This window comes from Ascaphus truei, chromosome 23 (assembly GCF_040206685.1).
Source record: "Ascaphus truei isolate aAscTru1 chromosome 23, aAscTru1.hap1, whole genome shotgun sequence".
Lineage (NCBI taxonomy): Eukaryota > Metazoa > Chordata > Amphibia > Anura > Ascaphidae > Ascaphus > Ascaphus truei.
In genome coordinates this window covers 5,679,716-5,707,338 of record NC_134505.1, presented here as the reverse complement: position 1 = coordinate 5,707,338, position 27,623 = coordinate 5,679,716, and the positions used below count along the sequence as shown (strand labels likewise).

General features: G+C 59.6%; 1 protein-coding gene across 4 annotated transcripts in view; it reads left to right on the top strand.

Moving 5' to 3' along the window:
- Positions 1 to 27,623, top strand: part of ZNF652 (zinc finger protein 652) — a 57,939-nt gene that overhangs the window by 6,251 nt on the left and 24,065 nt on the right. For 2 of the 4 annotated variants that reach the window (XM_075580338.1, XM_075580339.1), the window contains exons 2-3: positions 2,914 to 4,058; positions 10,757 to 10,937. In XM_075580338.1, coding sequence (XP_075436453.1) covers positions 3,099 to 4,058; positions 10,757 to 10,937 — 1,141 coding nt within the window. In that variant the 5' untranslated portion in view covers positions 2,914 to 3,098. Of the gene's footprint in view, positions 1 to 655; positions 676 to 2,913; positions 4,059 to 10,756; positions 10,938 to 27,623 lie in introns of those variants that run through there. The other 2 variants (XM_075580340.1, XM_075580341.1) reach the window with 2 other exon arrangements.

Here is a 27,623-nt window from a genome sequence, read left to right as displayed (position 1 = left end):
GTGTGTGTGTGTGTGTGTCGGGCCTGTGTGTGTCGGGCCTGTGTGTGTGTGTGTGTGTCGGGCCTGTGTGTGTGTGTGTGTGTGTGTGTCGGGCCTGTGTGTGTGTGTGTGTGTGTCGGGCCTGTGTGTGTGTGTGTGTCGGGCCTGTGTGTGTGTGTGTGTGTGTGTGTGTGTGTGTGTCGGGCCTGTGTGTGTGTGTGTGTCGGGCCTGTGTGTGTGTGTGTGTCGGGCCTGTTTGTGTGTGTGTCGGGCCTCTGTGTGTGTGTGTGTGTGTGTGTGTGTGTGTGTGTGTGTGTGTGTGTGTGTCGGGTGGGTTTGGGAATGAGGGCTGGGGTATCAGTAGTACTCATGGCATTAGGATTTATGGGGTAGCTGCACATAGTTGGGACTGACCCTTTAACCCTTTAAACACGTCTGTCATTTATTGCTATTCGGTTTTATAATTACGTTGTACTTCAATCTCCTTGGTCTAATTGTGTCTTAGGACTCACATGAGCCAATTACAAGTTGGGAGCATCAAATGTGGGTGATTAATGCTTTCAAAATCATACACCTGTGAATATTTTAATTAGCTCTTCAGAGATAATTTACAGGCCTGAGTGTCGGGTGTCACTGTGTGATGGGTAAGATCTTCTCCGCAACCTCGTTTCAGACAGGGAGAGGACGTGTTTAAAGGTTTGTCATCCTTTTAAGACTTACGGGTCAGTCCCACGTAGGAGCAAAGTGACCTAATGACAGGGACGTGTTTAATGGGTTAAAGGGTCGGTCCCACGTAGGGGCAAAGTGTCCTAATGACAGGGACGTGTTTAATGGGTTAAAGGGTCGGTCCCACGTAGGGGCAAAGTGTCCTAATGACAGGGACGTGTTTAATGGGTTAAAGGGTCAGTCCCACGTAGGGGCAAAGTGACCTAATGACAGGGACGTGTTTAATGGGTTAAAGGGTCAGTCCCACGTAGGGGCAAAGTGACCTAATGACAGGGACGTGTTTAATGGGTTAAAGGGTCAGTCCCACGTAGGGGCAAAGTGATCTAATGACAGGGACGTGTTTAATGGGTTAAAGGGTCAGTCCCACGTAGGGGCAAAGTGACCTAATGACAGGGACGTGTTTAATGGGTTAAAGGGTCAGTCCCACGTAGGGGCAAAGTGACCTAATGACAGGGACGTGTTTAATGGGTTAAAGGAACAGTCCCACGTAGGGGCAAAATGACCTAATGACAGGGACGTGTTTAATGGGTTAAAGGGACAGTCCCACGTAGGGGCAAAGTGACCTAATGACAGTTTTGACAAGATAAAGGTCACTGCCATTAGGTCCCCTTGGCTGCCACAATTTCTAATCTTGAGTTGGCCAGAGAGCGGGAGGGAGATGCGCGCTGCGATTGGTGCAGCCTGCCCACCTGATCTCTGCTGCTGTTGACTTTCTGCTTATACAAGCTTCCCCTTTGTGATTAGATTTTGCTCTTGTATTTCACTGTAATAATAACCCAGGTGGGACCCATTATTCTGGCAGCGTTACGGAAGCCTTTGCGTGCGTGTGTGCGTGTGTGCGTCTGTCTGTAAACAGGGCTTGCATTCCAGTATATATTTATTTCTAGATGTGGAAAGAGAGAGACGCATATATATTTCTCATGTGTGCGCACATATGCACACTTATACACGTGTGCGTGTATTTGTATACGTGTGTGTAAACGTGTACACGTTTGTGCGTATGCGCACGTGTGTGTACGCGTACATGTGAGCGAGCTTGTATATGCGAACGTGCGTGCTTGCGTGTGCGTGGTACGCATATGTGTACACGCACACACATGTATACACACTTATTTACACCCACACACATTTACACTTCTACACACACTTATTTACACACCACACACACATTTACACACACCACCACCACCACACACATTTACACACCGCCCCCGTCGCACACATTTACACACACACATTTACACACACACACATTTACACACACACACACACACACACACACACACACACACACACACACACACACACACACACACACACACACACACTGACACACACACTGACACACACACTGACACACACACTGACACACACACTGACACACACACTGACACACACACTGACACACACACACACACACACACACACACACACACACACCACCGGCACACACATACACCACAATCGCCACACACACCGCCGCGCACACTTACACACACACCGCCGCACACATTTACACACACACACACACACACTGCCACACACACTGCCACACACACACACCACCACCACCGGCACACACATACACCACAGTCGCCACACACATTTACACACACACACCGCCGCGCACACTTACACACACACCGCCGCACACATTTACACACCGCCACCTCCGCACACATTTTCACACCGCTACCGGCGTGCACATGTACACACACACATGTACACACACACATGTACACATTTACACACCGCCACACACATTTACACACACACCACCATAGCCACACACATTTACACACACACGCACCACCACCGCCACACACATTTACACACACGCACAACCACCGCCACACACACCACACCCACAGCACCACACACTTGCACACACACACTTATTTATGCGCATACACGCTTATACGCATGTGGGCACATAGTGAAATGTTTAATGGGTTAAAGGGTCAGTCCCACGTAGGGACAAAGTGACCTAATGACAGGGACGTGTTTAATGGGTTAAAGGGACAGTCCCACCTAGGCGCAAAGTGACCTGATGACAGGGACGTGTTTAATGGGTTAAAGGGTCAGTCCCACGTAAGGGCAAAGTGACCTAATGACAGGGACGTGTTTAATGGGTTAAAGGGTCAGTCCCACGTATTGTGGAAGGATAGTCATCACCTTCTTTTTCTTTTCTTCTTCCTTATTCTACAGATAATGTTTTACCAAGATCACCGCTTTTAAGGCGTTGAGGACAGTTGGGAATTGTGTGTTTTCACGAAAATACGACGTCCCCGGCTTCCGTGAATCCTGGGAAATATCCTAATACCAGGAAGCGGGTGGACCTCCTCTCTCCGCAAATCTTTCGGGGAGTGTGGAGTCTCCCAAACTTTTCTGACATGTTGCGGCCCTCGAACGCCCAGCCTGACCCAATGGGGCAGACGGCCAACTCCTGCCAAAAGCTTCTCGACGGGCGCACGGCTGACGTGTCTGGGATGGTGGGAGATGACCCTTGCCGGGGCAGCGGCCCGCCCTCCTTTTACCATAGCGCCAACCAAGAGCTTGACCTGTCAAACAAGCCCTTCAAGAGAGAGGCGGGCGGCCCGTACTCTGTTTTGGTGGACACGAAAATGGGGAAGCCCCATCTCCTGGAATCCGAGCACCAGCAGTACTTCCGGGACGGCAAACTGGGCAATGAGGTACGAACGGTGAAAGGGGAGCGACAGAACTCCGGCGAGTCGGAGGAGGAGGAGGAGGACGACGAGGATGACGACGAGGATGACGACGAGGACGACGAAGTCAATTACAAGCGCGAGCAGATCATCGTGGAGGTGAACCTCAACAACCAAACCTTGAACGTGTCCAAGGGGGAGAAAGGGGTGTCAAAGGAATCGGCCCTCATGAAGACCAGCAGCGACGAAGATGAGGGCGACTCGGGAGAGGAAGAGCCGGACGACAGCAACGAGGACGAAGAGAACGAGCCTCGGCCTCCCCTCCTGCCAGATGACGAGACCAACATGGAGCACGAGAACCAGGACCAAAAGACGGGGAACGCCGACGTGACGGCCGGCGGCGACTCGGCTCCCCCCAAGCCGAAGAAGGAGCCCGGAAAGAGCAGCGAGGGCCCGAAGCGGAAGAGAAAGACCGCCAAGGAACCCAAGTCCCCCTCCAAAGGGGAGGACAAGGAGACCCTGACCTGCGACAAGTGCCCGCGGGTCTTCAACACCCGCTGGTACCTGGAGAAACACATGAACGTCACACACCGGCGGATGCAGATCTGCGACAAGTGCGGGAAGAAGTTCGTCCTGGAGAGCGAGCTGTCCCTCCACCTGCAGACAGACTGCGAAAAGAATATACAGGTACGTCCCACTGCAAAGGACAGCCTCGCCCCCACCCCTACCCCATACCCATGTCATTGTCTTTCTTCGGAAGGTGTACGACCGTCTCTTCTGAGCAGTGCTAATCCAGAAGACTCCCTAGAACCCATTCAAGTCATCTGGCCCCCACCGTGTCTTCCAGGGCTAGGAGAGCGACTTGTGGGATAGCACTGCTTGGCAGACATGGGCCTTAAAGGTGCAGGTACATCATTTGACGTGAAAACCGAGCTCAATGTGTCACCCTCTCAAGCAGATTTCCAACCATATATATCAATATCTGCCTAGGCCCAAAAGCCTGCAGTAAAGTTTCCTCACGGCGACTCCCGCTCGTCTCGTTCCTCGTCACCGTGCAGACTGCAGAGGGGCTTATTAGAGACGCTCTCATCCTGCGCCTTGCCGATGAGATTTTGTTGACGCCCAATGATCCCACAAACAGAGAAGGAGCCCAGCCTCCATATTCATTTAGGTTTTGGACTAGGAATACAACTCCGTTTAAAAATCTCTAGGGTGGGGGGGGGGGGGGGGGGGAAGCTTCAGAGAAATGTGCCACCTTGTTCAGTACGGTGAAAGCTTCCCAAAATAACCATCGGGCGGGAGGCACCGTCCAAATGAACATTTTACCGTTTTTTTATTCCCCGTGTAAAATGGATACATTTTTATTTATTTATTTATAAAAACGTGTTGCCAGGAAGTAATACATTGAGAGTTCCCTCTCGTTTTCACGTACGTCCTGGGCCCAGAGTTATACCAATACCTGGTTACATTAAATGAACATGAGGTTATACAGTCACTTCACAGACATCTCATGGGCAGGCAGAGTTGGAAAATTGGGTACAAGGGATTAAAGGGCTGGCGAGTTTCAGGTTGAAATAGAGAAGCTTTAACATCACCGAACATCAGCAAACGGCTCACAACCTTTGGCTGCCCTTATGCTGCGCCAAAGGCTGTCCGCCTTTTAGGGCCAACGTAGATGTTCACTGAAGGGGTTCAGATTTAATGCAGCTGTAAATTCCAAGTCCTTTGTCGTCTTGGCTCATTAATATTCCAATGGGGGGGGTTGACGTTCCACAAGGTACAAGCGCATGTTAACCCTAACTGGTCCTGTGCAGAGGGGAGCAGCTCTTGTGGAGCCCCATCTGGCGTTTCGCCTTTGGGACGAGGCAGATGTTCTTTTAATTCTAACCGGCCATGTTTACTGTGGAACTATATATATATATATATATACGTAACTATATAGAACTCCTGTAAGGGCAGGGATATACCGTTACATAGTATACACGGGCTTCTCGTTAGTGAAGAGTTGGAGTGTTTATCCCGCTCTGCTCATTATTCTTTCCGTTCGTTAGTAAAGTTAACGTTGGGGGAAGGGCACGCACGTTTTCAATCTCGTCACAAGATGTTGGGTAGGGGTTGTAAAAACCTGAGCGCATTCAGCAAACTACTGCTTAAGCCCAGCTGTAATCCCATGTGTTTCCATGGAATATAACATCACGGGGATGTTTAAAATGTAAATCCCCCTGTAATAATCCCACTATATCCTCCCAAATTACACGTCGGGGCCCCCTCTGTGTGCCGCCATATTCAGTGTCCTGCGTCTCTGCCGTCCCTGTCATTAGCTCACTTTGCCCCTACGTGGGACTGACCCTTTAACCCATTAAACCCGTCCCTGTCATTAGGTCACTTTGCCCGTACGTGGGACTGACCCTTTAACCCATTAAACCCGTCCCTGTCATTAGGTCAGTTTGCCCCTACGTGGGACTGACCCTTTAACCCATTAAACACGTCCCTGTCATTAGGTCACTTTGCCCCTACGTGGGACTGACCCTTTAACCCATTAAACACGTCCCTGTCATTAGGTCACTTTGCCCCTACGTGGGACTGACCCTTTAACCCATTAAACACGTCCCTGTCATTAGGTCACTTTGCCCCTACGTGGGACTGACCCTTTAACCCATTAAACACGTCCCTGTCATTAGGTCACTTTTTTCCCCTACGTGGGACTGTCCCTTTAACCCATTAACCACGTCCCTGTCATTAGGTCACTTTGCCCCTACGTGGGACTGACCCTTTAACCCATTAAACACGTCCCTGTCATTAGGTCACTTTGCCCCTACGTGGGACTGACCCTTTAACCCATTAAACACGTCCCTGTCATTAGGTCACTTTTTTCCCCTACGTGGGACTGTCCCTTTAACCCATTAACCACGTCCCTGTCATTAGGTCACTTTGCCCCTACGTGGGACTGACCCTTTAACCCATTAAACACGTCCCTGTCATTAGGTCACTTTGCCCCTACGTGGGACTGACCCTTTAACCCATTAAACACATCCCTGTCATTAGGTCACTTTGCCCCTACATGGGACTGACCCTTTAACCCATTAAATACGTCCCTGTCATTATGTCACTTTGTCCCTACGTGGGACTGACCCTTTAACCCATTAAACACGTCCCTGACATTAGGTCACTTTGCCCCCACGTGGCACTGACCCTTTAACCACGTCCCTGTCATTAGGTCACTTTGCCCCTACGTGGGACTGACCCTTTAACCCATTAAACACCTCCCTGTAATTAGGTCACTTTGCCCCTACGTGGGACTGACCATTTAACCCATTAAACACGTCCCTGTCACTCGGTCACTTTGCTCCTACGTGGGACTGTCCCTTTAACCCATTAAACACGTCCCTGTCATTAGGTCACTTTGCCCCTACGTGGGACTGTCCCTTTAACCCATTAAACACGTCCCTGTCATTAGGTCACTTTGCCCCTACGTGGGACTGACCCTTTAGCCCATTAAACACATCCCTGTCATTAGGTCACTTTGCCCCTACGTGGGACTGACCCTTTAACCCATTAAACACATCCCTGTCATTAGGTCACTTTGCCCCTACGTGGGACTGTCCCTTTAACCCATTAAACACGTCCCTTTCATTAGGTCACTTTGTCCCTACGTGGGACTGTCCCTTTAACCCATTAAACACGTCCCTGTCATTAGGGGTCACGTTGCCCCTACGTGGGACTGACCCATTAAACACGTCCCTGTCATTAGGTCACTTTGCCCCTACGTGGGACTGTCCCTTTAACCCATTAAACCCGTCCCTGTCATTAGGTCACTTTGCCCCCACGTGGGACTGACCCTTTAACCACGTCCCTGTCATTAGGTCACTTTGCCCCTACATGGGACTGACCCTTTAACCCATTAAACACGTCCCTGTCATTAGGTCACTTTGCCCCTACGTGGGACTGACCCTTTAACCCATTACACACGTCCCTGTCATTAGGTCACTTTGCCCCTACGTGGGACTGACCCTTTAACCCATTAAACACGCCCCTGTCATTAGGTCACTTTGCCCCTACGTGGGACTGTCCCTTTAACCCATTAAACACGTCCCTGTCATTAGGTCACTTTGCCCCTATGTGGGACTGACCCTTTAACCCATTAAACACGTCCCTGTCATTAGGTCACTTTGCCCCTACGTGGGACTGACCCTTTAACCCATTAAACACGTCCCTGTCATTAGGTCACTTTGCCCCTACGTGGGACTGTCCCTTTAACCCATTAAACACGTCCCTGTCATTAGGTCACTTTGCCCCTACGTGGGACTGACCGTTTAACCCATTAAACACGTCCCTGTCATTAGGTCACTTTGCCCCTACCTGGGACTGACCCTTTAACCCATTAAACACGTCCCTGTCATTAGGTCACTTTGCCCCTACGTGGGACTGTCCCTTTAACCCATTAACCACGTCCCTGTCATTAGGTCACTTTGCCCCTACGTGGGACTGGCGGCGCACAAAGGCGACCGCGACTTCCATCCCTCGGGAGGGTTAGCGGGATAATTTCATGGGGTTTTAGGACTACCTTGAAATATTGAGCACAAGGCTTTGTTGAATTGTTTTAATAAGAAGGTTGTATCCTAGTGCAGGGGTTATCAACCCCCGTCCTCAAGACCTCCCCTCCTCCCCAACAGGACAGGGTTTCAGGATATCCCTGCTTCAGCACCGGTGACTCAGTCAAAGAGAGGGGGGGGGGGGCGCGTCTTGAGAGCCCCTCTGCTTGTGAATATAAACAAGACTTCAGCGCGTCCTGTATCAGGCGTAGGATTGATATGGGATGACACATTACATCGCTCTGTGTATAACAGCAGGTGGCACTGGAAAGCATAGTATTTCATGTAAAATTACATTATCGGAGTATATACTGGACACCCAGAATGCTGTATATCCCAGAATGCTTTGTGTCGCCCCTGCGGTGTATCCCAGAATGCTTTGTGTCGCCCCCTGCGGTGTATCCCAGAATGCTTTGTGTCGCACCTGCGGTATATCCCAGAATGCTTTGTGTCTCCCCTGCGGTGTATCCCAGAATGCTTTGTGTCGCCCCCTGCGGTGTATCCCAGAATGCTTTGTGTCGCCCCTGCGGTATATCCCAGAATGCTTTGTGTCTCCCCTGCGGTATATCCCAGAATGCTTTGTGTCGCCCCTGTGTTAAATCCCAGAATGCTTTGACGCCCCTGCGGTATATCCCAGAATGCTTTGTGTCTCCCATGCGGTATATCCCAGAATGCTTAGTGTCGCCCCTGCCGTATATCCCAGAATGCTTTGTCTCTCCCCTGCGGTATATCCCAGAATGCTTTGTGTCGCCCCTGCAGTATATACCAGAATGCTTTGTGTCTCCCCTGCGGTATATCCCAGAATGCTTTGTGTCGCCCCTGCAGTATATACCAGAATGCTTTGTGTCTCCCCTGCGGTATATCCCAGAATGCTTTGTGTCGCCCCTGCAGTATAGCCCAGAATGCTTTGTGTCTCCCCTGCGGTATATCCCAGAATGTTTTGTGCCGCCCCTTAGGTATATCCCAGAATGCTTTGTGTTGCCCCTGCGGTATATCCCAGAATGCTTTGTGTCGCCCCTGCAGTATAGCCCAGAATGCTTTGTGTCGCCCCTGCCGTATATCCCAGAATGCTTTGTGTCGCCCCTTAGGTATATCCCAGAATGCTTTGTGTCGCCCCTTAGGTATATCCCAGAATGCTTTGTATTGCCCCTGCGGTATATCCCAGAATGCTTTGTGTCTCCCCTGCCGTATATCCCAGAATGCTTTGTGTCGCCCCTGCGGTATATCCCAGAATGCTTTGTGTCTCCCCTGCGGTATATCCCAGAATGCTTTTTGTCTCCCCTGCGGTATATCCCAGAATGCTTTGTGTCGCCCCTGCGGTATATCCCAGAATGCTTTGTGTCGCTCCTGCGGTATATCCCAGAATGCTTTGTATTGCCACTGCCTTATATCCCAGAATGCTTTGTGTCTCCCCTGCGGTATAGCCCAGAATGCTTTGTGTCGCCCCTGCGGTATATCCCAGAATGCTTTGTGTTGCCCCTGCAGTATATCCAAGAATGCTTTGTGTCTCTCCTGCGGTATAGCCCAGAATGCTTTGTGTCGCCCCTTAGGTATATCCCAGAATGCTTAGTGTCGCCCCTGCCGTATATCCCAGAATGCTTTGTGTCGCCCCTGCAGTATAGCCCAGAATGCTTTGTGTCTCCCCTGCGGTATATCCCAGAATGATTTGTGCCGCCCCTGCGTTATATCCCAGAATGCTTTGTGTCGCCCCTGCGGTATATCCCAGAATGCTTTGTATTGCCACTGCCTTATATCCCAGAATGCTTTGTGTCTCCCCTGCGGTATATCCCAGAATGCTTTGTGTCTCCCCTGCGGTATAGCCCAGAATGCTTTGTGTCGCCCCTTAGGTATATCCCAGAATGCTTAGTGTCGCCCCTGCCGTATATCCCAGAATGCCTTGTGTCTCCCCTGCGGTATATCCCAGAATGATTTGTGCCGCCCCTGCGTTATATCCCAGAATGCTTTGTGTCGCCCCTGCGGTATATCCCAGAATGCTTTGTATTGCCACTGCCTTATATCCCAGAATGCTTTGTGTCGCCCCTGCGGTATAGCCCAGAATGCTTTGTGTCGCCCCTGCAGTATATCCCAGAATGTTTTGTCACCCTTGTGGTATATCCCAGAATGCTTTGTGTCGCCCCTGCAGTATATCCCAGAATGTTTTATGTCACCCTTGTGGTATAGCCCGGAATGCTTTGTCGCCCCTGCAGTATAGCCCAGAATGTTTTGTCACCCTTGTGGTATATCCCAGAATGCTTTGTGTCGCCCCTGCAGTATAGCCCAGAATGCTTTGTGTCGCCCCTGCAGTATATCCCAGAATGTTTTGTCACCCTTGTGGTATATCCCAGAATGCTTTGTGTCGCCCCTGCAGTATAGCCCAGAATGCTTTGTGTCGCCCCTGCAGTATAGCCCAGAATGCTTTGTGTCGCCCCTGCGGTTTATCCCAGAATGCTTTGTGTCGCCCCTGCGGTTTATCCCAGAATGCTTTGTGTCGCCCCTGCAGTATATCCCAGAATGTTTTATGTCACCCTTGTGGTATATCCCAGAATGCTTTGTGTCGCCCCTGCGGTTTATCCCAGAATGCTTTGTGTCGCCCCTGCAGTATATCCCAGAATGTTTTGTCACCCTTGTGGTATATCCCAGAATGCTTTGTGTCGCCCCTGCAGTATAGCCCAGAATGCTTTGTGTCGCCCCTGCGGTTTATCCCAGAATGCTTTGTGTCGCCCCTGCAGTATATCCCAGAATGTTTTGTCACCCTTGTGGTATATCCCAGAATGCTTTGTGTCGCCCCTGCAGTATAGCCCAGAATGCTTTGTGTCGCCCCTGCAGTGCATTACCTGCAACAAGACCTTCAAGAAGCTGTGGTCCCTCCACGAGCACATTAAGATCGTGCACGGGTACGCAGAGAAGAAGTTCTCTTGCGAGATCTGCGAGAAGAAGTTTTACACCATGGCTCATGTCCGCAAGCACCTGGTCGGTAAGTCCCCGATCCCCTCTGTGATATCATCACCCCCTCCCCATTCTCCTGCGCGGCCGCCCTGTGAATACAGCGTGTGTGTGTGTGTATATACCATCAGCATAGAGGTGCTAATTGAACCCTAGAGATGTGATAAGGTCACCTAGAGAGAGTGTGAAAGAGAAGAGGTCCCAGGACAGAGCCCCAGAGAGAGATCGATAGTGGAGGTGTAGGTGGTGTTGGCAAATGATGGGAGAGGTCAGCGGATATCCAGGAGAGAGCTTTTGTTGCAGGTGCCAAGAGTATGGAGGGTGGTCCAATGAGCAGAGTGTAATGACCTCTGTCTTTGGCAGCATGGACGTCTTTCGTTATTGTAGTGAGGGCTGTTTCAGTGGAGTGAGCAGTGCGGAAGCCAGATTGTAGAGGGTCTAGGAGAGAATAGGGAAATGGAGCATGCGAGAGAATTCAAGGAGTTTAGAGGCAAAAGGCAGGAGGGAGACCGGATGATATTTAGAGACAGGTAGGGTCACGCTTGCTGTGTTTGAGTAATGGTATAACTGTTGCATGTTGGAAGGTGATGGGGAAGGTACCAGAGTAGAGGGAGGAGTTGAAAGTATGTGTGAGCGTAGGACTTGGAGAAGGAGTGAGGAAATGGGGTCAGAGGGCTGCAGGTGGTAGAGGGAGAAGAGGAGATCAGCAGTGATGCATCCTCCTCTGTGACAGAGGGGAAAAGAGTCAGGGAAGGCAGGAGGAGAGTTGGGAAGAGGTGTAGTATAGGGAAGCACGCTGGGGGGGTCTCCTGTATAGGGCCTCACGCTGGGAGTCTCCTGTATAGGGCCTCACGCTGGGAGTCTCCTGTATAGGGCCTCACGCTGGGAGTCTCCTGTATAGGGCCTCACGCTGGGAGTCTCCTGTATAGGGCCTCACGCTGGGAGTCTCCTGTATAGGGCCTCACGCTGGGAGTCTCCTGTATAGGTCCGCACGCTGGGAGTCTCCAGTATAGGGCAGCACGCTGGGGGGGGGGGGAGTCTCCTGTATAGGGCAGCACACTGGGGGGGGGAGTCTCCTGTATAGGGCAGCACGCTGGGGGGGGGGGGAGTCTCCTGTATAGGGCAGCACGCTGGGGGGAGGGGGAGTCTCCTGTATAGGGCGGCACGCTGGGGGTCTCCTGTATAGGGCAGCACGCTGGGGGGGGGAGTCTCCTGTATAGGGCAGCACGCTGGGGGAGGGGGGGGTCTCCTGTATAGGGCAGCACGCTGGGGGGGGCATCTCCTGTATAGGGCTGCACGCTGGGGGGGGGGTCTCCTGTATAGGGCAGCACGCTGGGGGGGGGGGAGTCTCCTGTATAGGGCAGCACGCTGGGGGGGGGGGGGAGTCTCCTGTATAGGGGAGCACGCTGGGGGGGGGGGAGTCTCCTGTATAGGGCAGCACGCTGGGGGAGGGGGGGGGTCTCCTGTATAGGCAGCACGCTGGGGGGGAGTCTCCTGTATAGGGGAGCACGCTGGGGGGGGGGTCTCCTGTATAGGGCAGCACGCTGGGGGAGGGGGGGGTCTCCTGTATAGGGCAGCACGCTGGGGGGGAGTCTCCTGTATAGGGCCGCACGCTGGGGGGGGGAGTCTCCTGTATGGGGCCGCACGCTGGGGGGGGGGGGGAGTCTCCTGTATAGGGCAGCACGCTGGGGGAGGGGGGGGAGTCTCCTGTATAGGGCAGCACGCTGGGGGAGGGGGGGAGTCTCCTGTATAGGGCAGCACGCTGGGGGAGGGAGTCTCCTGTATGGGGCCGCACGCTGGGGGGGGGAGTCTCCTGTATGGGGCCGCACGCTGGGGGGGGGAGTCTCCTGTATTGGGCGGCACGCTTGTGGGGGAGTCTCCTGTATAGGGCGGCACGCTGGGAGGGGGGAGTCTCCTGTATTGGGCGGCACGCTGGGGGGGGGGGGTCTCCTGTATAGGGCAGCACGCTGGGGGGGGGAGTCTCCTGTATAGGGCAGCACACTGGGGGGGGGGGGAGTCTCCTGTATAGGGCGGCACGCTGGGGGGGGGGAGTCTCCTGTATAGGGCAGCACGCTGGGGGGGGGGGGAGTCTCCTGTATAGGGCGGAACGCTGGGGGGGGGGGGAGTCTCCTGTATAGGGCCGCACGCTGGGGGTGGGGGGGAGTCTCCTGTATCCTGTATAGGGCCGCACGCTGGGGGGGGGGGAGTCTCCTGTATAGGGCGGAACGCTGGGGGGGGAGTCTCCTGTATAGGGCTGCATGCTGGGGGGGGGGGGGGAGTCTCCTGTATAGGGCCGCACGCTGGGGGGGGGGGAGTCTCCTGTATAGGGCTGCATGCTGGGGGGGGGAGTCTCCTGTATAGGGCGGCACGCTGGGGGGGGAGTCTCCTGTATAGGACAGCACGCTGGGGGGGGGGGGAGTCTCCTGTATAGGGCGGAACGCTGGGGGGGGGGACTCCTGTATAGGGCGGCACGCTGGGGGGGGAGTCTCCTGTATAGGGCGGAACGCTGGGGGGGGGAGTCTCCTGTATAGGGCGGAACGCTGGGGGGGGGGGGGGGAGTCTCCTGTATAGGGCGGCACGCTGGGGGGTGTCTCCTGTATAGGGCGGCATGCTGGGGGGGGGAGTCTCCTGTATAGGGCAGCACGCTGGGGGGGAGGGGGGGGAGTCTCCTGTATAGGGCCTCACGCTGGGGGGGGGGGGAGTCACCTGTATAGGGCTGCACGCTGGGGGGGCGAGTCTCCTGTATAGGGCAGCATGCTGGGGGGGGGGGGGTCACCTGTATAGGGCGGCACGCTTGGGGGGGGGGGAGTCTCCTGTATAGGGCAGCACGCTTGGGGGGGGGGGGAGTCACCTGTATTGGGCGGCACGCTTGGGGGGGGGGGGGGAGTCTCCTGTATAGGGCAGCATGCTGGGGGGGGGGAGTCACCTGTATAGGGCAGCACGCTGGGGGGGGGGAGGAGTCTCCTGTATAGGGCAGCACGCTGGGGGGGGGGGAGAGTCTCCTGTATAGGGCAGCACGCTGGGGGGGGGAGTCTCCTGTATAGGGCGGCACGCTTGGGGGGGGGGGGAGGGGAGTCTCCTGTATAGGGCGGCACGCTGGGGGGAGGGGGGAGTCTCCTATATAGGGCTGCACGCTGGGGGGGGAGTCTCCTGTATAGGGCAGCACGCTGGGGGGGTGGAGTCTCCTATATAGGGCTGCACGCTGGGGGGGGGTGTCTCCTGTATAGGGCAGCACGCTGGGGGGGGGTCTCCTGTATAGGGCCCTACGCTGGGGGAGGGGGGGGGGAGTCTCCTGTATAGGGCAGCACGCTGGGGGGGGGAGTCTCCTGTATAGGGCAGCACGCTGGGGGGGGGGGGGAGTCTCCTGTATAGGGCAGCACGCTGGGGGGGGGGGGGGGAGTCTCCTGTATAGGGCGGAACGCTGGGGGGGGGGGGGAGTCTCCTGTATAGGGCAGCACGCTGGGGGGAGGGGGGGGGAGTCTCCTGTATAGGGCCGCACGCTGGGGGGGGTCTCCTGTATGGGGCGGCACGCTGGGGGGTGTCTCCTGTATGGGGCGGCACGCTGGGGGGGGGGGGGTCTCCTGTATAGGGCGGCACGCTGGGGGGGGGGGGGTCTCCTGTATAGGGCGGCACGCTGGGGGGGGGTCTCCTGTATAGGGCAGCACGCTGGGGGGGGGGTCTCCTGTATGGGGCGGCACGCTGCGGGAGGGGGGGGGTCTCCTGTATAGGGCGGCACGCTGGGAGTCTCCTGTATAGGGGAGCACGCTGGGGGGGGTCTCCTGTATAGGGCAGCACGCTGGGGGGGGGGGGGTCTCCTGTATAGGGGAGCACGCTGGGGGGGGAGTCTCCTGTATGGGGCGGCACGCTGGGAGTCTCCTGTATAGGGGAGCACGCTGGGGGGGGGTCTCCTGTATAGGACAGCACGCTGGGGGGGGGGGGGGAGTCTCCTGTATAGGGCAGCACGCTGGGGGGGGGGTCTCCTGTATAGGGCGGAACGCTGGGGGGGGGGGGGGAAGTCTCCTGTATAGGGCGGAACGCTGGGGGGGAGTCTCCTGTATAGGGCGGCACGCTGGGGGGGGAGTCTCCTGTATAGGGCCGCACGCTGGGGGGGGGGGGGGGGAGTCTCCTTTATAGGGCGGAACGCTGGGGGGGGGGGGATCTCCTGTATAGGGGAGCACGCTGGGGGGGGAGTCTCCTATATAGGGGCGCACGCTGGGGGGGTCTCCTGTATAGGGCAGCACGCTGGGGGTCTCCTGTATAGGGCCGCACGCTGGGGGGGGGGGAGTCTCCTGTATAGGGCAGCACGCTGGGCGGGGGGGTCTCCTATATAGGGCCCGCACGCTGGGGGGGGGGGGGTGTTCCTGTATAGGGCCTCACGCTGGCAGTCTCCTGTATAGGGCAGCACGCTGGGGGGGGAGTCTCCTGTATGGGGCCGCACGCTGGGGGGGGGGAGTTCCTGTATAGGGCCGCACGCTGGGGGGGGGGAGTCTCCTGTATAGGGCAGCACGCTGGGGGGGGGAGTCTCCTGTATGGGGCCGCACACTGGGGGGGGGGGGGAGTTCCTGTATAGGGCGACACGCTGGGGGGGGGGGAGTCTCCTGTATAGGGCCGCACGCTGGGGGGGGGGGGGTCTCCTGTATAGGGCCGCACGCTGGGGGGGGGTCTCCTGTATAGGGCCTCACGCTGGGAGTCTCCTGTATAGGGCAGCACGCTGGGGGGGGGGGGGAGTCTCCAGAGTCTCCTGTATAGGGCCTCACGCTGGGGGGAGAGTGTCCTGTATAGGGCCTCACGCTGGGGGGGAGAGTCTCCTGTATAGGGCCTCACGCTGGCGGTCTCCTGTATAGGGCCTCACGCTGGCGGTCTCCTGTATAGGGCTGCACGCTGGGGGGGGTCTCCTGTATAGGGCTGCACGCTGGGGGGGGAGTCTCCTGTATAGGGCCGCACGGTGGGAGTCTCCTGTATGGGGCGGCACGCTGGGGGGAGTCTCCTGTATGGGGCGGCACGCTGGGGGGAGTCTCCTGTATGGGGCGGCACGCTGGGGGGAGTCTCCTGTATGGGGCGGCACACTGGGGGGGAGTCTCCTGTATAGGGCCTCACGCTGGGGGGGGGGGGTAGTCTCCGTTATGGGGCGGCACGCTGGGGGGGGAGTCTCCTGTATAGGGCTTTCTGTGGGAGTTCCTGTATAGGGCCTCACACTGGGGGGGAGGGAGTCTCCTATAGAGGGCTTTCTGTGGGAGTTCCTGTATAGGGCCTCACACTGGGGGGGGGGAGTCTCCTATAGAGGGCTTTCTGTGGGAGTTCCTGTATAGGGCCTCACACTGGGGGGGGGGAGTCTCCTATATAGGGCTTTCTGTGGGAGTTCCTGTATAGGGCCTCACACTGGGGGGGGAAGTCTCCTATAGAGGGCTTTCTGTGGGAGTTGCTGTATAGGGCCGCACACTGGGTGGGGGTGAGTCTCCTATAGAGGGCTTTCTGTGGGAGTTCCTGTATAGGGCCTCACACGGGGGGGGGAGTCTCCTATATAGGGCTTTCTGTGGGAGTTCCTGTATAGGGCCTCACACGGGGGGGGGGGAGTCTCCTATAGAGGGCTTTCTGTGGGAGTTCCTGTATAGGGCCGCACACTGGGGGGGGGGGAGTCTCCTATATAGGGCTTTCTGTGGAAGTTCCTGTATTGGGCCTCACACTTGGGGGGGTCTCCTATAGAGGGCTTTCTGTGGGAGTTCCTGTATAGGGCCTCACACGGGGGGGGGGAGTCTCCTATAGAGGGCTTTCTGTGGGAGTTCCTGTATAGGGCCGCACACTGGGGGGGGGAGTCTCCTATATAGGGCTTTCTGTGGAAGTTCCTGTATAGGGCCTCACACTGGGGGGGGGGAGTCTCCTATATAGGGCTTTCTGTGGGAGTTCCTGTATAGGGCCTCACACTGGGGGGGAGGGGGAGGGAGTCTCTTATAGAGGGCTTTCTGTGGGAGTTCCTGTATAGGGCCGCACACGGGGGGGGGGGGGAGTCTCCTATATAGGGCTTTCTGTGGGAGTTCCTGTATAGGGCAGCACGCTGGGGGGGGGGTCTCCTGTATGGGGCGGCACGCTGCGGGGGGGGGTCTCCTGTATAGGGCAGCACGCTGGGGGGGGAGTCTCCTGTATAGGGCAGCACGCTGGGGGGGGGGGGGGGAGTCTCCTGTATGGGGCGGCACGCTGGGAGTCTCCTGTATAGGGGAGCACGCTGGGGGGGGTCTCCTGTATAGGGCAGCACGCTGGGGGGGGGGGGGAGTCTCCTGTATAGGGCAGCACGCTGGGGGGGGGGTCTCCTGTATAGGGCGGAACGCTGGTGGGGGGGGGAGTCTCCTGTATAGGGCGGCACGCTGGGGGGGGGGGAGTCTCCTGTATAGGGCCGCACGCTGGGGGGCGGGGGGAGTCTCCTGTATAGGGCGGAACGCTGGGGGGGGGGGGGTCTCCTGTATAGGGGAGCACGTTGGGGGGGGGGGAAGTCTCCTGTATAGGGCGGAACGCTGGGGGGGGAGTCTCCTGTATAGGGCAGCACGCTGGGGGTCTCCTGTATAGGGCCGCACGCTGGGGGGGGGAGTCTCCTATATAGGGCCGCACGCTGGGGGGGTCTCCTGTATAGGGCAGCACGCTGGGGGTCTCCTGTATAGGGCCGCACGCTGGGGGGGGGGAGTCTCCTGTATAGGGCAGCACGCTGGGCGGGGGGGTCTCCTATATAGGGCCGCACGCTGGGGGGGGGGGGGTGTTCCTGTATAGGGCAGCACGCTGGGGGGGGGGGGAGTCTCCTGTATAGGGCAGCACGCTGGGGGGGGAGTCTCCTGTATGGGGCCGCACGCTGGGGGGGGGGAGTTCCTGTATAGGGCGGCACGCTGGGGGGGGGAGTCTCCTGTATAGGGCCGCACGCTGGGGGGGGGGGAGTCTCCTGTATAGGGCCGCACGCTGGGGGGGGGGGGGTCTCCTGTATAGTGCCGCACGCAGGGAGGGGGGGGGGAGTCTCCTGTATAGGGCGGCACGCTGGGGGGGGGAGTCTCCTGTATGGGGCGGCACGCTGGGGGAGGAGTATCCTGTATAGGGCTTTCTGTGGGAGTTCCTGTATAGGGCCTCACACTGGGGGGGGGGGAGTCTCCTATAGAGGGCTTTCTGTGGGAGTTCCTGTATAGGGCCTCACACTTGGGGGGGGGGGGTCTCCTATAGAGGGCTTTCTGTGGGAGTTCATGTATAGGGCCTCACACTTGGGGGGGGGTCTCCTATAGAGGGCTTTCTGTGGGAGTTGCTGTATAGGGCCTTACACTGGGGGGGGGGGAGTCTCCTATAGAGGGCTTTCTGTGGGAGTTCCTGTATAGGGCCGCACACTTGGGGGGGGGGGGGTCTCCTATATAGGGCTTTCTGTGGGAGTTCCTGTATAGGGCCTCACACTTGGGGGGGGGGGGTCTCCTATAGAGGGCTTTCTGTGGGAGTTCCTGTATAGGGCCTCACACGGGGGGGGGGGAGTCTCCTATATAGGGCTTTCTGTGGGAGTTCCTGTATAGGGCCTCACACGGGGGGGGGGAGTCTCCTATAGAGGGCTTTCTGTGGGAGTTCCTGTATAGGGCCGCACACTGGGGGGGGAGTCTCCTGTATAGGGGAGCACGCTGGGGGGGGGGTCTCCTGTATAGGGCAGCACGCTGGGGGAGGGGGGGTCTCCTGTATAGGGCAGCACGCTGGGGGGGAGTCTCCTGTATAGGGCCGCACGCTGGGGGGGGGGAGTCTCCTGTATGGGGCCGCACGCTGGGGGGGGGGGGGGGGGAGTCTCCTGTATAGGGCAGCACGCTGGGGGAGGGGGGGGAGTCTCCTGTATAGGGCAGCACGCTGGGGGAGGGAGTCTCCTGTATGGGGCCGCACGCTGGGGGGGGGAGTCTCCTGTATGGGGCCGCACGCTGGGGGGGGGAGTCTCCTGTATTGGGCGGCACGCTTGTGGGGGAGTCTCCTGTATAGGGCGGCACGCTGGGAGGGGGGAGTCTCCTGTATTGGGCGGCACGCTGGGGGGGGGGGTCTCCTGTATAGGGCAGCACGCTGGGGGGGGGGAGTCTCCTGTATAGGGCAGCACGCTGGGGGGGGGGGGAGGAGTCTCCTGTATAGGGCAGCACGCTGGGGGGGGGGGGGGGGGAGAGTCTCCTGTATAGGGCAGCACGCTGGGGGGGGGGGGGGAGTCTCCTGTATAGGGCGGCACGCTGGGGGGGGGGGGGAGTCTCCTGTATAGGGCAGCACGCTGGGGGGGGGGGAGTCTCCTGTATAGGGCGGCACGCTTGGGGGGGGGGGGAGGGGAGTCTCCTGTATAGGGCGGCACGCTGGGGGGGGGGGGGGAGTCTCCTATATAGGGCTGCACGCTGGGGGGGGAGTCTCCTGTATAGGGCAGCACGCTGGGGGGGTGGAGTCTCCTATATAGGGCTGCACGCTGGGGGGGGGGTGTCTCCTGTATAGGGCAGCACGCTGGGGGGGGGTCTCCTGTATAGGGCCGTACGCTGGGGGAGGGGGGGGGAGTTTCCTGTATAGGGCAGCACGCTGGGGGGGGGGGAGTCTCCTGTATAGGGCGGAACGCTGAGGGGGGGGGAGTCTCCTGTATAGGGCAGCACGCTGGGGGGGGGGGGGGAGTCTCCTGTATAGGGCAGCACGCTGGGGGGGGGGAGTCTCCTGTATAGGGCGGAACGCTGGGGGGGGGGGGAGAGTCTCCTGTATAGGGCGGCACGCTGGGGGGGGGGGAGTCTCCTGTATAGGGCAGCATGCTGGGGGGGGGGGGGGAGTCTCCTGTATAGGGCAGCATGCTGGGGGGGGGGGGGGGTCTCCTGTATAGGGCAGCACGCTGGGGGGAGGGGGGGGGAGTCTCCTGTGTAGGGCCGCACGCTGGGGGGGGTCTCCTGTATGGGGCGGCACGCTGGGGGGGGTCTCCTGTATGGGGCGGCACGCTGGGGGGGGGGGTCTCCTGTATGGGGCGGCACGCTGGGGGGGGGGGTCTCCTGTATAGGGCGGCACGCTGGGGCGGGGGGGGTCTCCTGTATAGGGCGGCACGCTGGGGGGGGGGGGGTCTCCTGTATAGGGCAGCACGCTGGGGGGGGGGGTCTCCTGTATGGGGCGGCACGCTGCGGGAGGGGGGGGGGTCTCCTGTATAGGGCGGCACGCTGGGAGTCTCCTGTATAGGGGAGCACGCTGGGGGGGTCTCCTGTATAGGGCAGCACGCTGGGGGGGGGGAGTCTCCTGTATAGGGGAGCACGCTGGGGGGGGGGGTCTCCTGTATGGGGCGGCACGCTGCGGGAGGGGGGGGGGTCTCCTGTATAGGGCGGCACGCTGGGAGTCTCCTGTATAGGGGAGCACGCTGGGGGGGGTCTCCTGTATAGGGCAGCACGCTGGGGGGGGGGAGTCTCCTGTATAGGGGAGCACGCTGGGGGGGGAGTCTCCTGTATGGGGCGGCACGCTGGGAGTCTCCTGTATAGGGGAGCACGCTGGGGGGGGGTCTCCTGTATAGGGCAGCACGCTGGGGGGGGGGGGGGAGTCTCCTGTATAGGGCAGCACGCTGGGGGGGGGGGGTCTCCTGTATAGGGCGGAACGCTGGGGGGGGGGGGGAGTCTCCTGTATAGGGCGGAACGCTGGGGGGGAGTCTCCTGTATAGGGCGGCACGCTGGGGGGGGAGTCTCCTGTATAGGGCGGCACGCTGGGGGGGGGGGGGGGAGTCTCCTGTATAGGGCGGAACGCTGGGGGGGGGGGGATCTCCTGTATAGGGGAGCACGCTGGGGGGGGGGGGGGGGGGAAGTCTCCTGTATAGGGCGGAACGCTGGGGGGGGAGTCTCCTGTATAGGGCAGCACGCTGGGGGGGGGAGTCTCCTATATAGGGCCGCACGCTGGGGGGGGTCTCCTGTATAGGGCAGCACGCTGGGGGTCTCCTGTATAGGGCCGCACGCTGGGGGGGGGGGGGGAGTCTCCTGCATAGGGCAGCACGCTGGGCGGGGGGGTCTCCTATATAGGGCCCGCACGCTGGGGGGGGGGGTGTTCCTGTATAGGGCCTCACGCTGGCAGTCTCCTGTATAGGGCAGCACGCTGGGGGGGGGGGGAGTCTCCTGTATAGGGCAGCACGCTGGGGGGGGAGTCTCCTGTATGGGGCCGCACGCTGGGGGGGGGGAGTTCCTGTATAGGGCGGCACGCTGGGGGGGGGAGTCTCCTGTATAGGGCAGCACGCTGGGGGGGGGGAGTCTCCTGTATGGGGCCGCACACTGGGGGGGGGGGGAGTTCCTGTATAGGGCGACACGCTGGGGGGGGGGGGAGTCTCCTGTATAGGGCCGCACGCTGGGGGGGGGGGTCTCCTGTATAGGGCCGCACGCTGGGGGGGGGTCTCCTGTATAGGGCCTCACGCTGGGAGTCTCCTGTATAGGGCAGCACGCTGGGGGGGGGGGGGGGAGTCTCCAGAGTCTCCTGTATAGGGCCTCACGCTGGGGGGGAGAGTGTCCTGTATAGGGCCTCACGCTGGGGGGGAGAGTCTCCTGTATAGGGCCTCACGCTGGCGGTCTCCTGTATAGGGCCTCACGCTGGCGGTCTCCTGTATAGGGCTGCACGCTGGGGGGGGGGGTCTCCTGTATAGGGCTGCACGCTGGGGGGGGGTCTCCTGTATAGGGCCGCACGGTGAGAGTCTCCTGTATGGGGCGGCACGCTGGGGGGAGTCTCCTGTATGGGGCGGCACGCTGGGGGGAGTCTCCTGGATGGGGCGGCACGCTGGGGGGAGTCTCCTGTATGGGGCGGCACACTGGGGGGGAGTCTCCTGTATAGGGCCTCACGCTGGGGGGGGGGGGGGGGGAGTCTCCGTTATGGGGCGGCACGCTGGGGGGGGAGTCTCCTGTATAGGGCTTTCTGTGGGAGTTCCTGTATAGGGCCTCACACTGGGGGGGGGGAGTCTCCTATAGAGGGCTTTCTGTGGGAGTTCCTGTATAGGGCCTCACACTGGGGGGGGGGGAGTCTCCTATAGAGGGCTTTCTGTGGGAGTTCCTGTATAGGGCCTCACACTGGGGGGGGGAGTCTCCTATATAGGGCTTTCTGTGGGAGTTCCTGTATAGGGCCTCACACTGGGGGGGGGAAGTCTCCTATAGAGGGCTTTCTGTGGGAGTTGCTGTATAGGGCCGCACACTGGGGGGGGGGGGTCTCCTATAGAGGGCTTTCTGTGGGAGTTCCTGTATAGGGCCGCACACTTGGGGGGGGGGGGGGTCTCCTATATAGGGCTTTCTGTGGGAGTTCCTGTATAGGGCCTCACACTTGGGGGGGGGGGGTCTCCTATAGAGGGCTTTCTGTGGGAGTTCCTGTATAGGGCCTCACACGGGGGGGGGGGAGTCTCCTATATAGGGCTTTCTGTGGGAGTTCCTGTATAGGGCCTCACACGGGGGGGGGGGGAGTCTCCTATAGAGGGCTTTCTGTGGGAGTTCCTGTATAGGGCCGCACACTGGGGGGGGGGGAGTCTCCTATATAGGGCTTTCTGTGGAAGTTCCGGTATTGGGCCTCACACTTGGGGGGGTCTCCTATAGAGGGCTTTCTGTGGGAGTTCCTGTATAGGGCCTCACACGGGGGGGGGAGTCTCCTATAGAGGGCTTTCTGTGGGAGTTCCTGTATAGGGCCGCACACTGGGGGGGGGGGGGGGGAGTCTCCTATAGGGCTTTCTGTGGAAGTTCCTGTATAGGGCCTCACACTGGGGGGGGGGAGTCTCCTATATAGGGCTTTCTGTGGGAGTTCCTGTATAGGGCCTCACACTGGGGGGGAGGGGGGGGAGTCTCTTATAGAGGGCTTTCTGTGGGAGTTCCTGTATAGGGCCGCACACGGGGGGGGGGGGGGGGGAGTCTCCTATATAGGGCTTTCTGTGGGAGTTCCTGTATAGGGCAGCACGCTGGGGGGGGGGGTCTCCTGTATGGGGCGGCACGCTGCGGGGGGGGGGGGGGTCTCCTGTATAGGGCAGCACGCTGGGGGGGGGAGTCTCCTGTATAGGGCAGCACGCTGGGGGGGGGGGGGGAGTCTCCTGTATGGGGCGGCACGCTGGGAGTCTCCTGTATAGGGGAGCACGCTGGGGGGGGTCTCCTGTATAGGGCAGCACGCTGGGGGGGGGGAGTCTCCTGTATAGGGCAGCACGCTGGGGGGGGGGTTCTCCTGTATAGGCGGAACGCTGGGGGGGGGGGAGTCTCCTGTATAGGGCGGAACGCTGGGGGGGGAGGGGGGGAGTCTCCTGTATAGGGCGGCACGCTGGGGGGGGGGGAGTCTCCTGTATAGGGCCGCACGCTGGGGGGCGGGGGGAGTCTCCTGTATAGGGCGTAACGCTGGGGGGGGGGGTCTCCTGTATAGGGGAGCACGCTGGGGGGGGGGAAGTCTCCTGTATAGGGCGGAACGCTGGGGGGGGAGTCTCCTGTATAGGGCAGCACGCTGGGGGTCTCCTGTATAGGGCCGCACGCTGGGGGGGGGGGAGTCTCCTATATAGGGCCGCACGCTGGGGGGGTCTCCTGTATAGGGCAGCACGCTGGGGGTCTCCTGTATAGGGCCGCACGCTGGGGGGGGGGGGAGTCTCCTGTATAGGGCAGCACGCTGGGCGGGGGGGTCTCCTATATAGGGCCGCACGCTGGGGGGGGGGGGTGTCCTGTATAGGGCCTCACGCTGGCAGTCTCCTGTATAGGGCAGCACGCTGGGGGGGGGGGAGTCTCCTGTATAGGGCAGCACGCTGGGGGGGGAGTCTCCTGTATGGGGCCGCACGCTGGGGGGGGGGGAGTTCCTGTATAGGGCGGCACGCTAGGGGGGGGAGTCTCCTGTATAGGGCCGCACGCTGGGGGGGGGGAGTCTCCTGTATAGGGCCGCACGCTGGGGGGGGGGGGGGTCTCCTGTATAGTGCCGCACACAGGGAGGGGGGGGGGAGTCTCCTGTATAGGGCGGCACGCTGGGGGGGGGAGTCTCCTGTATGGGGCGGCACGCTGGGGGGGGAGTATCCTGTATAGGGCTTTCTGTGGGAGTTCCTGTATAGGGCCTCACACTGGGGGGGGGGGAGTCTCCTATAGAGGGCTTTCTGTGGGAGTTCCTGTATAGGGCCTCACACTTGGGGGGGGGGGTCTCCTATAGAGGGCTTTCTGTGGGAGTTCATGTATAGGGCCTCACACTTGGGGGGGGGGTCTCCTATAGAGGGCTTTCTGTGGAAGTTGCTGTATAGGGCCTTACACTGGGGGGGGGGGGAGTCTCCTATAGAGGGCTTTCTGTGGGAGTTCCTGTATAGGGCCGCACACTTGGGGGGGGGGGGGGTCTCCTATATAGGGCTTTCTGTGGGAGTTCCTGTATAGGGCCTCACACTTGGGGGGGGGGTCTCCTATAGAGGGCTTTCTGTGGGAGTTCCTGTATAGGGCCTCACACGGGGGGGGGGGGAGTCTCCTATATAGGGCTTTCTGTGGGAGTTCCTGTATAGGGCCTCACACGGGAGGGGGAAGTCTCCTATAGAGGGCTTTCTGTGGGAGTTCCTGTATAGGGCCGCACACTGGGGGGGGGGAGTCTCCTATATAGGGCTTTCTGTGGAAGTTCCTGTATTGGGCCTCACACTTGGGGGGGTCTCCTATAGAGGGCTTTCTGTGGGAGTTCCTGTATAGGGCCTCACACGGGGGGGGGGAGTCTCCTATAGAGGGCTTTCTGTGGGAGTTCCTGTATAGGGCCGCACACTGGGGGGGGGGGGAGTCTCCTATATAGGGCTTTCTGTGGAAGTTCCTGTATAGGGCCTCACACTGGGGGGGAGGGGGGGGAGTCTCTTATAGAGGGCTTTCTGTGGGAGTTCCTGTATAGGGCCGCACACGGGGGGGGGAGTCTCCTATATAGGGCTTTCTGTGGGAGTTCCTGTATAGGGCAGCACGCTGGGGGGGGGGTCTCCTGTATGGGGCGGCACGCTGCGGGGGGGGGGGGTCTCCTGTATAGGGCAGCACGCTGGGGGGGGAGTCTCCTGTATAGGGCAGCACGCTGGGGGGGGGAGTCTCCTGTATGGGGCGGCACGCTGGGAGTCTCCTGTATAGGGGAGCACGCTGGGGGGGGGGGTCTCCTGTATAGGGCAGAACGCTGGGGGGGAGGGGGGGAGTCTCCTGTATAGGGCAGCACGCTGGGGGGGGGGGGGAGTCTCCTGTATAGGGCCGCACGCTGGGGGGGCGGGGGGAGTCTCCTGTATAGGGCGGAACGCTGGGGGGGGGGGGAGTCTCCTGTATAGGGGAGCACGCTGGGGGGGGGGGGGAAGTCTCCTGTATAGGGCGGAACGCTGGGGGGGGAGTCTCCTGTATAGGGCAGCACGCTGGGGGTCTCCTGTATAGGGCCGCACGCTGGGGGGGGGAGTCTCCTATATAGGGCCGCACGCTGGGGGGTCTCCTGTATAGGGCAGCACGCTGGGGGTCTCCTGTATAGGGCCGCACGCTGGGCGGGGGGTCTCCTATATAGGGCCGCACGCTGGGGGGGGGGTGTTCCTGTATAGGGCCTCACGCTGGCAGTCTCCTGTATAGGGCAGCACGCTGGGGGGGGGGGGGGGAGTCTCCTGTATAGGGCAGCACGCTGGGGGGGGAGTCTCCTGTATGGGGCCGCACGCTGGGGGGGGGGGGAGTTCCTGTATAGGGCGGCACGCTGGGGGGGGGGAGTCTCCTGTATAGGGCCGCACGCTGGGGGGGGGAGTCTCCTGTATAGGGCCGCACGCTGGGGGGGGGGGTCTCCTGTATAGTGCCGCACGCAGGGAGGGGGGGGGGGAGTCTCCTGTATAGGGCGGCACGCTGGGGGGGGGAGTCTCCTGTATGGGGCCTCACGCTGGGGGGGAGAGTCTCCTGTATAGGGCCGCACGCTGGGGGGGGGAGTCTCCTGTATGGGTACGCACGCTGGGGGGGGGGGGGAGTCTCCTGTATAGGGCCTCACGCTGGGGGGGGGGGGGGGGAGTCTCCTGTATAGGGCCTCACGCTGGGGGGGAGAGTCTCTTGTATAGGGCCTCACGCTGGGGGGGAGAGTCTCCTGTATAGGGCCTCACGCTGGCGGTCTCCTGTATAGGGCTGCACGCTGGGGGGGGGGGGGTCTCCTGTATAGGGCTGCACGCTGGGGGGGGAGTCTCCTGTATAGGGCCGCACGGTGGGAGTCTCCTGTATGGGGCGGCACGCTGGGGGGAGTCTCCTGTATGGGGCGGCACGCTGGGGGGGGAGTCTCCTGTATAGGGCTTTCTGTGGGAGTTCCTGTATAGGGCCTCACACTGGGGGGGGGGGGAGTCTCCTATATAGGGCTTTCTGTGGGAGTTCCTGTATAGGGCCTCACACTGGGGGGGGGAGTCTCCTATAGAGGGCTTTCTGTGGGAGTTCCTGTATAGGGCCTCACACTTGGGGGGGGGGGTCTCCTATAGAGGGCTTTCTGTGGGAGTTCATGTATAGGGCCTCACACTTGGGGGGGGGGTCTCCTATAGAGGGCTTTCTGTGGGAGTTCCTGTATAGGGCCTTACACTGGGGGGGGGGTCGCCTATAGAGGGCTTTCTGTGGGAGTTCCTGTATAGGGCCGCACACTTGGGGGGGGGGTCTCCTATATAGGGCTTTCTGTGGGAGTTCCTGTATAGGGCCTCACACTTGGGGGGGGGGGGTCTCCTATAGAGGGCTTTCTGTGGGAGTTCCTGTATAGGGCCTCACACTGGGGGGGAGGGGGGGGAGTCTCTTATAGAGGGCTTTCTGTGGGAGTTCCTGTATAGGGCCGCACACTGGGGGGGGGGTCTCCTATATAGGGCTTTCTGTGGGAGTTCCTGTATAGGGCCTCACACGGGGGGGAGTCTCCTATATAGGGCTTTCTGTGGGAGTTCCTGTATAGGGCCTCACACGGGGGGGGGGAGTCTCCTATAGAGGGCTTTCTGTGGGAGTTCCTGTATAGGGCCGCACACTGGGGGGGGGGAGTCTTCTATATAGGGCTTTCTGTGGAAGTTCCTGTATTGGGCCTCACACTTGGGGGGGTCTCCTATAGAGGGCTTTCTGTGGGAGTTCCTGTATAGGGCCGCACACTGGGGGGGGGGGGGGGGAGTCTCCTATATAGGGCTTTCTGTGGAAGTTCCTGTATAGGGCCTCACACTGGGGGGGGTGGTGTCTCCTATATAGGGCTTTCTGTGGGAGTTCCTGTATAGGGCCTCACACTGGGGGGGAGGGGGAGGAGTCTCTTATAGAGGGCTTTCTGTGGGAGTTCCTGTATTGGGCCGCACACTGGGGGGGGGGAGTCTCCTACAGAGGACTTTCTGTGGGAGTTCCTGTATAGGGCCGCACACTGGGGGGGGGGGGGGAGTCTCCTATATAGGGCTTTCTGTGGGAGTTCCTGTATAGGGCCGCACACTGGGGGGGGGGGGGGGAGTCTCCTATATAGGGCTTTCTGTGGGAGTTCCTGTATAGGGCCGCACACTGGGGGGGGGGGGGGGAGTCTCCTATATAGGGCTTTTGTGGGAGTTCCTGTATAGGGCCGCACACTGGGGGGGGGGGGGGGGAGTCTCCTATATAGGGCTTTCTGTGGTTGTTCCTGTATAGGGCCGCACACTGGGGGGGGGGGGGGGAGTCTCCTATATAGGGCTTTCTGTGGGAGTTCCTGTATAGGGCCGCACACTGGGGGGGGGGGGGAGTCTCCTATATAGGGCTTTCTGTGGGAGTTCCTGTATAGGGCCGCACACTGGGGGGGGGGGAGTCTCCTATATAGGGCTTTCTGTGGGAGTTCCTGT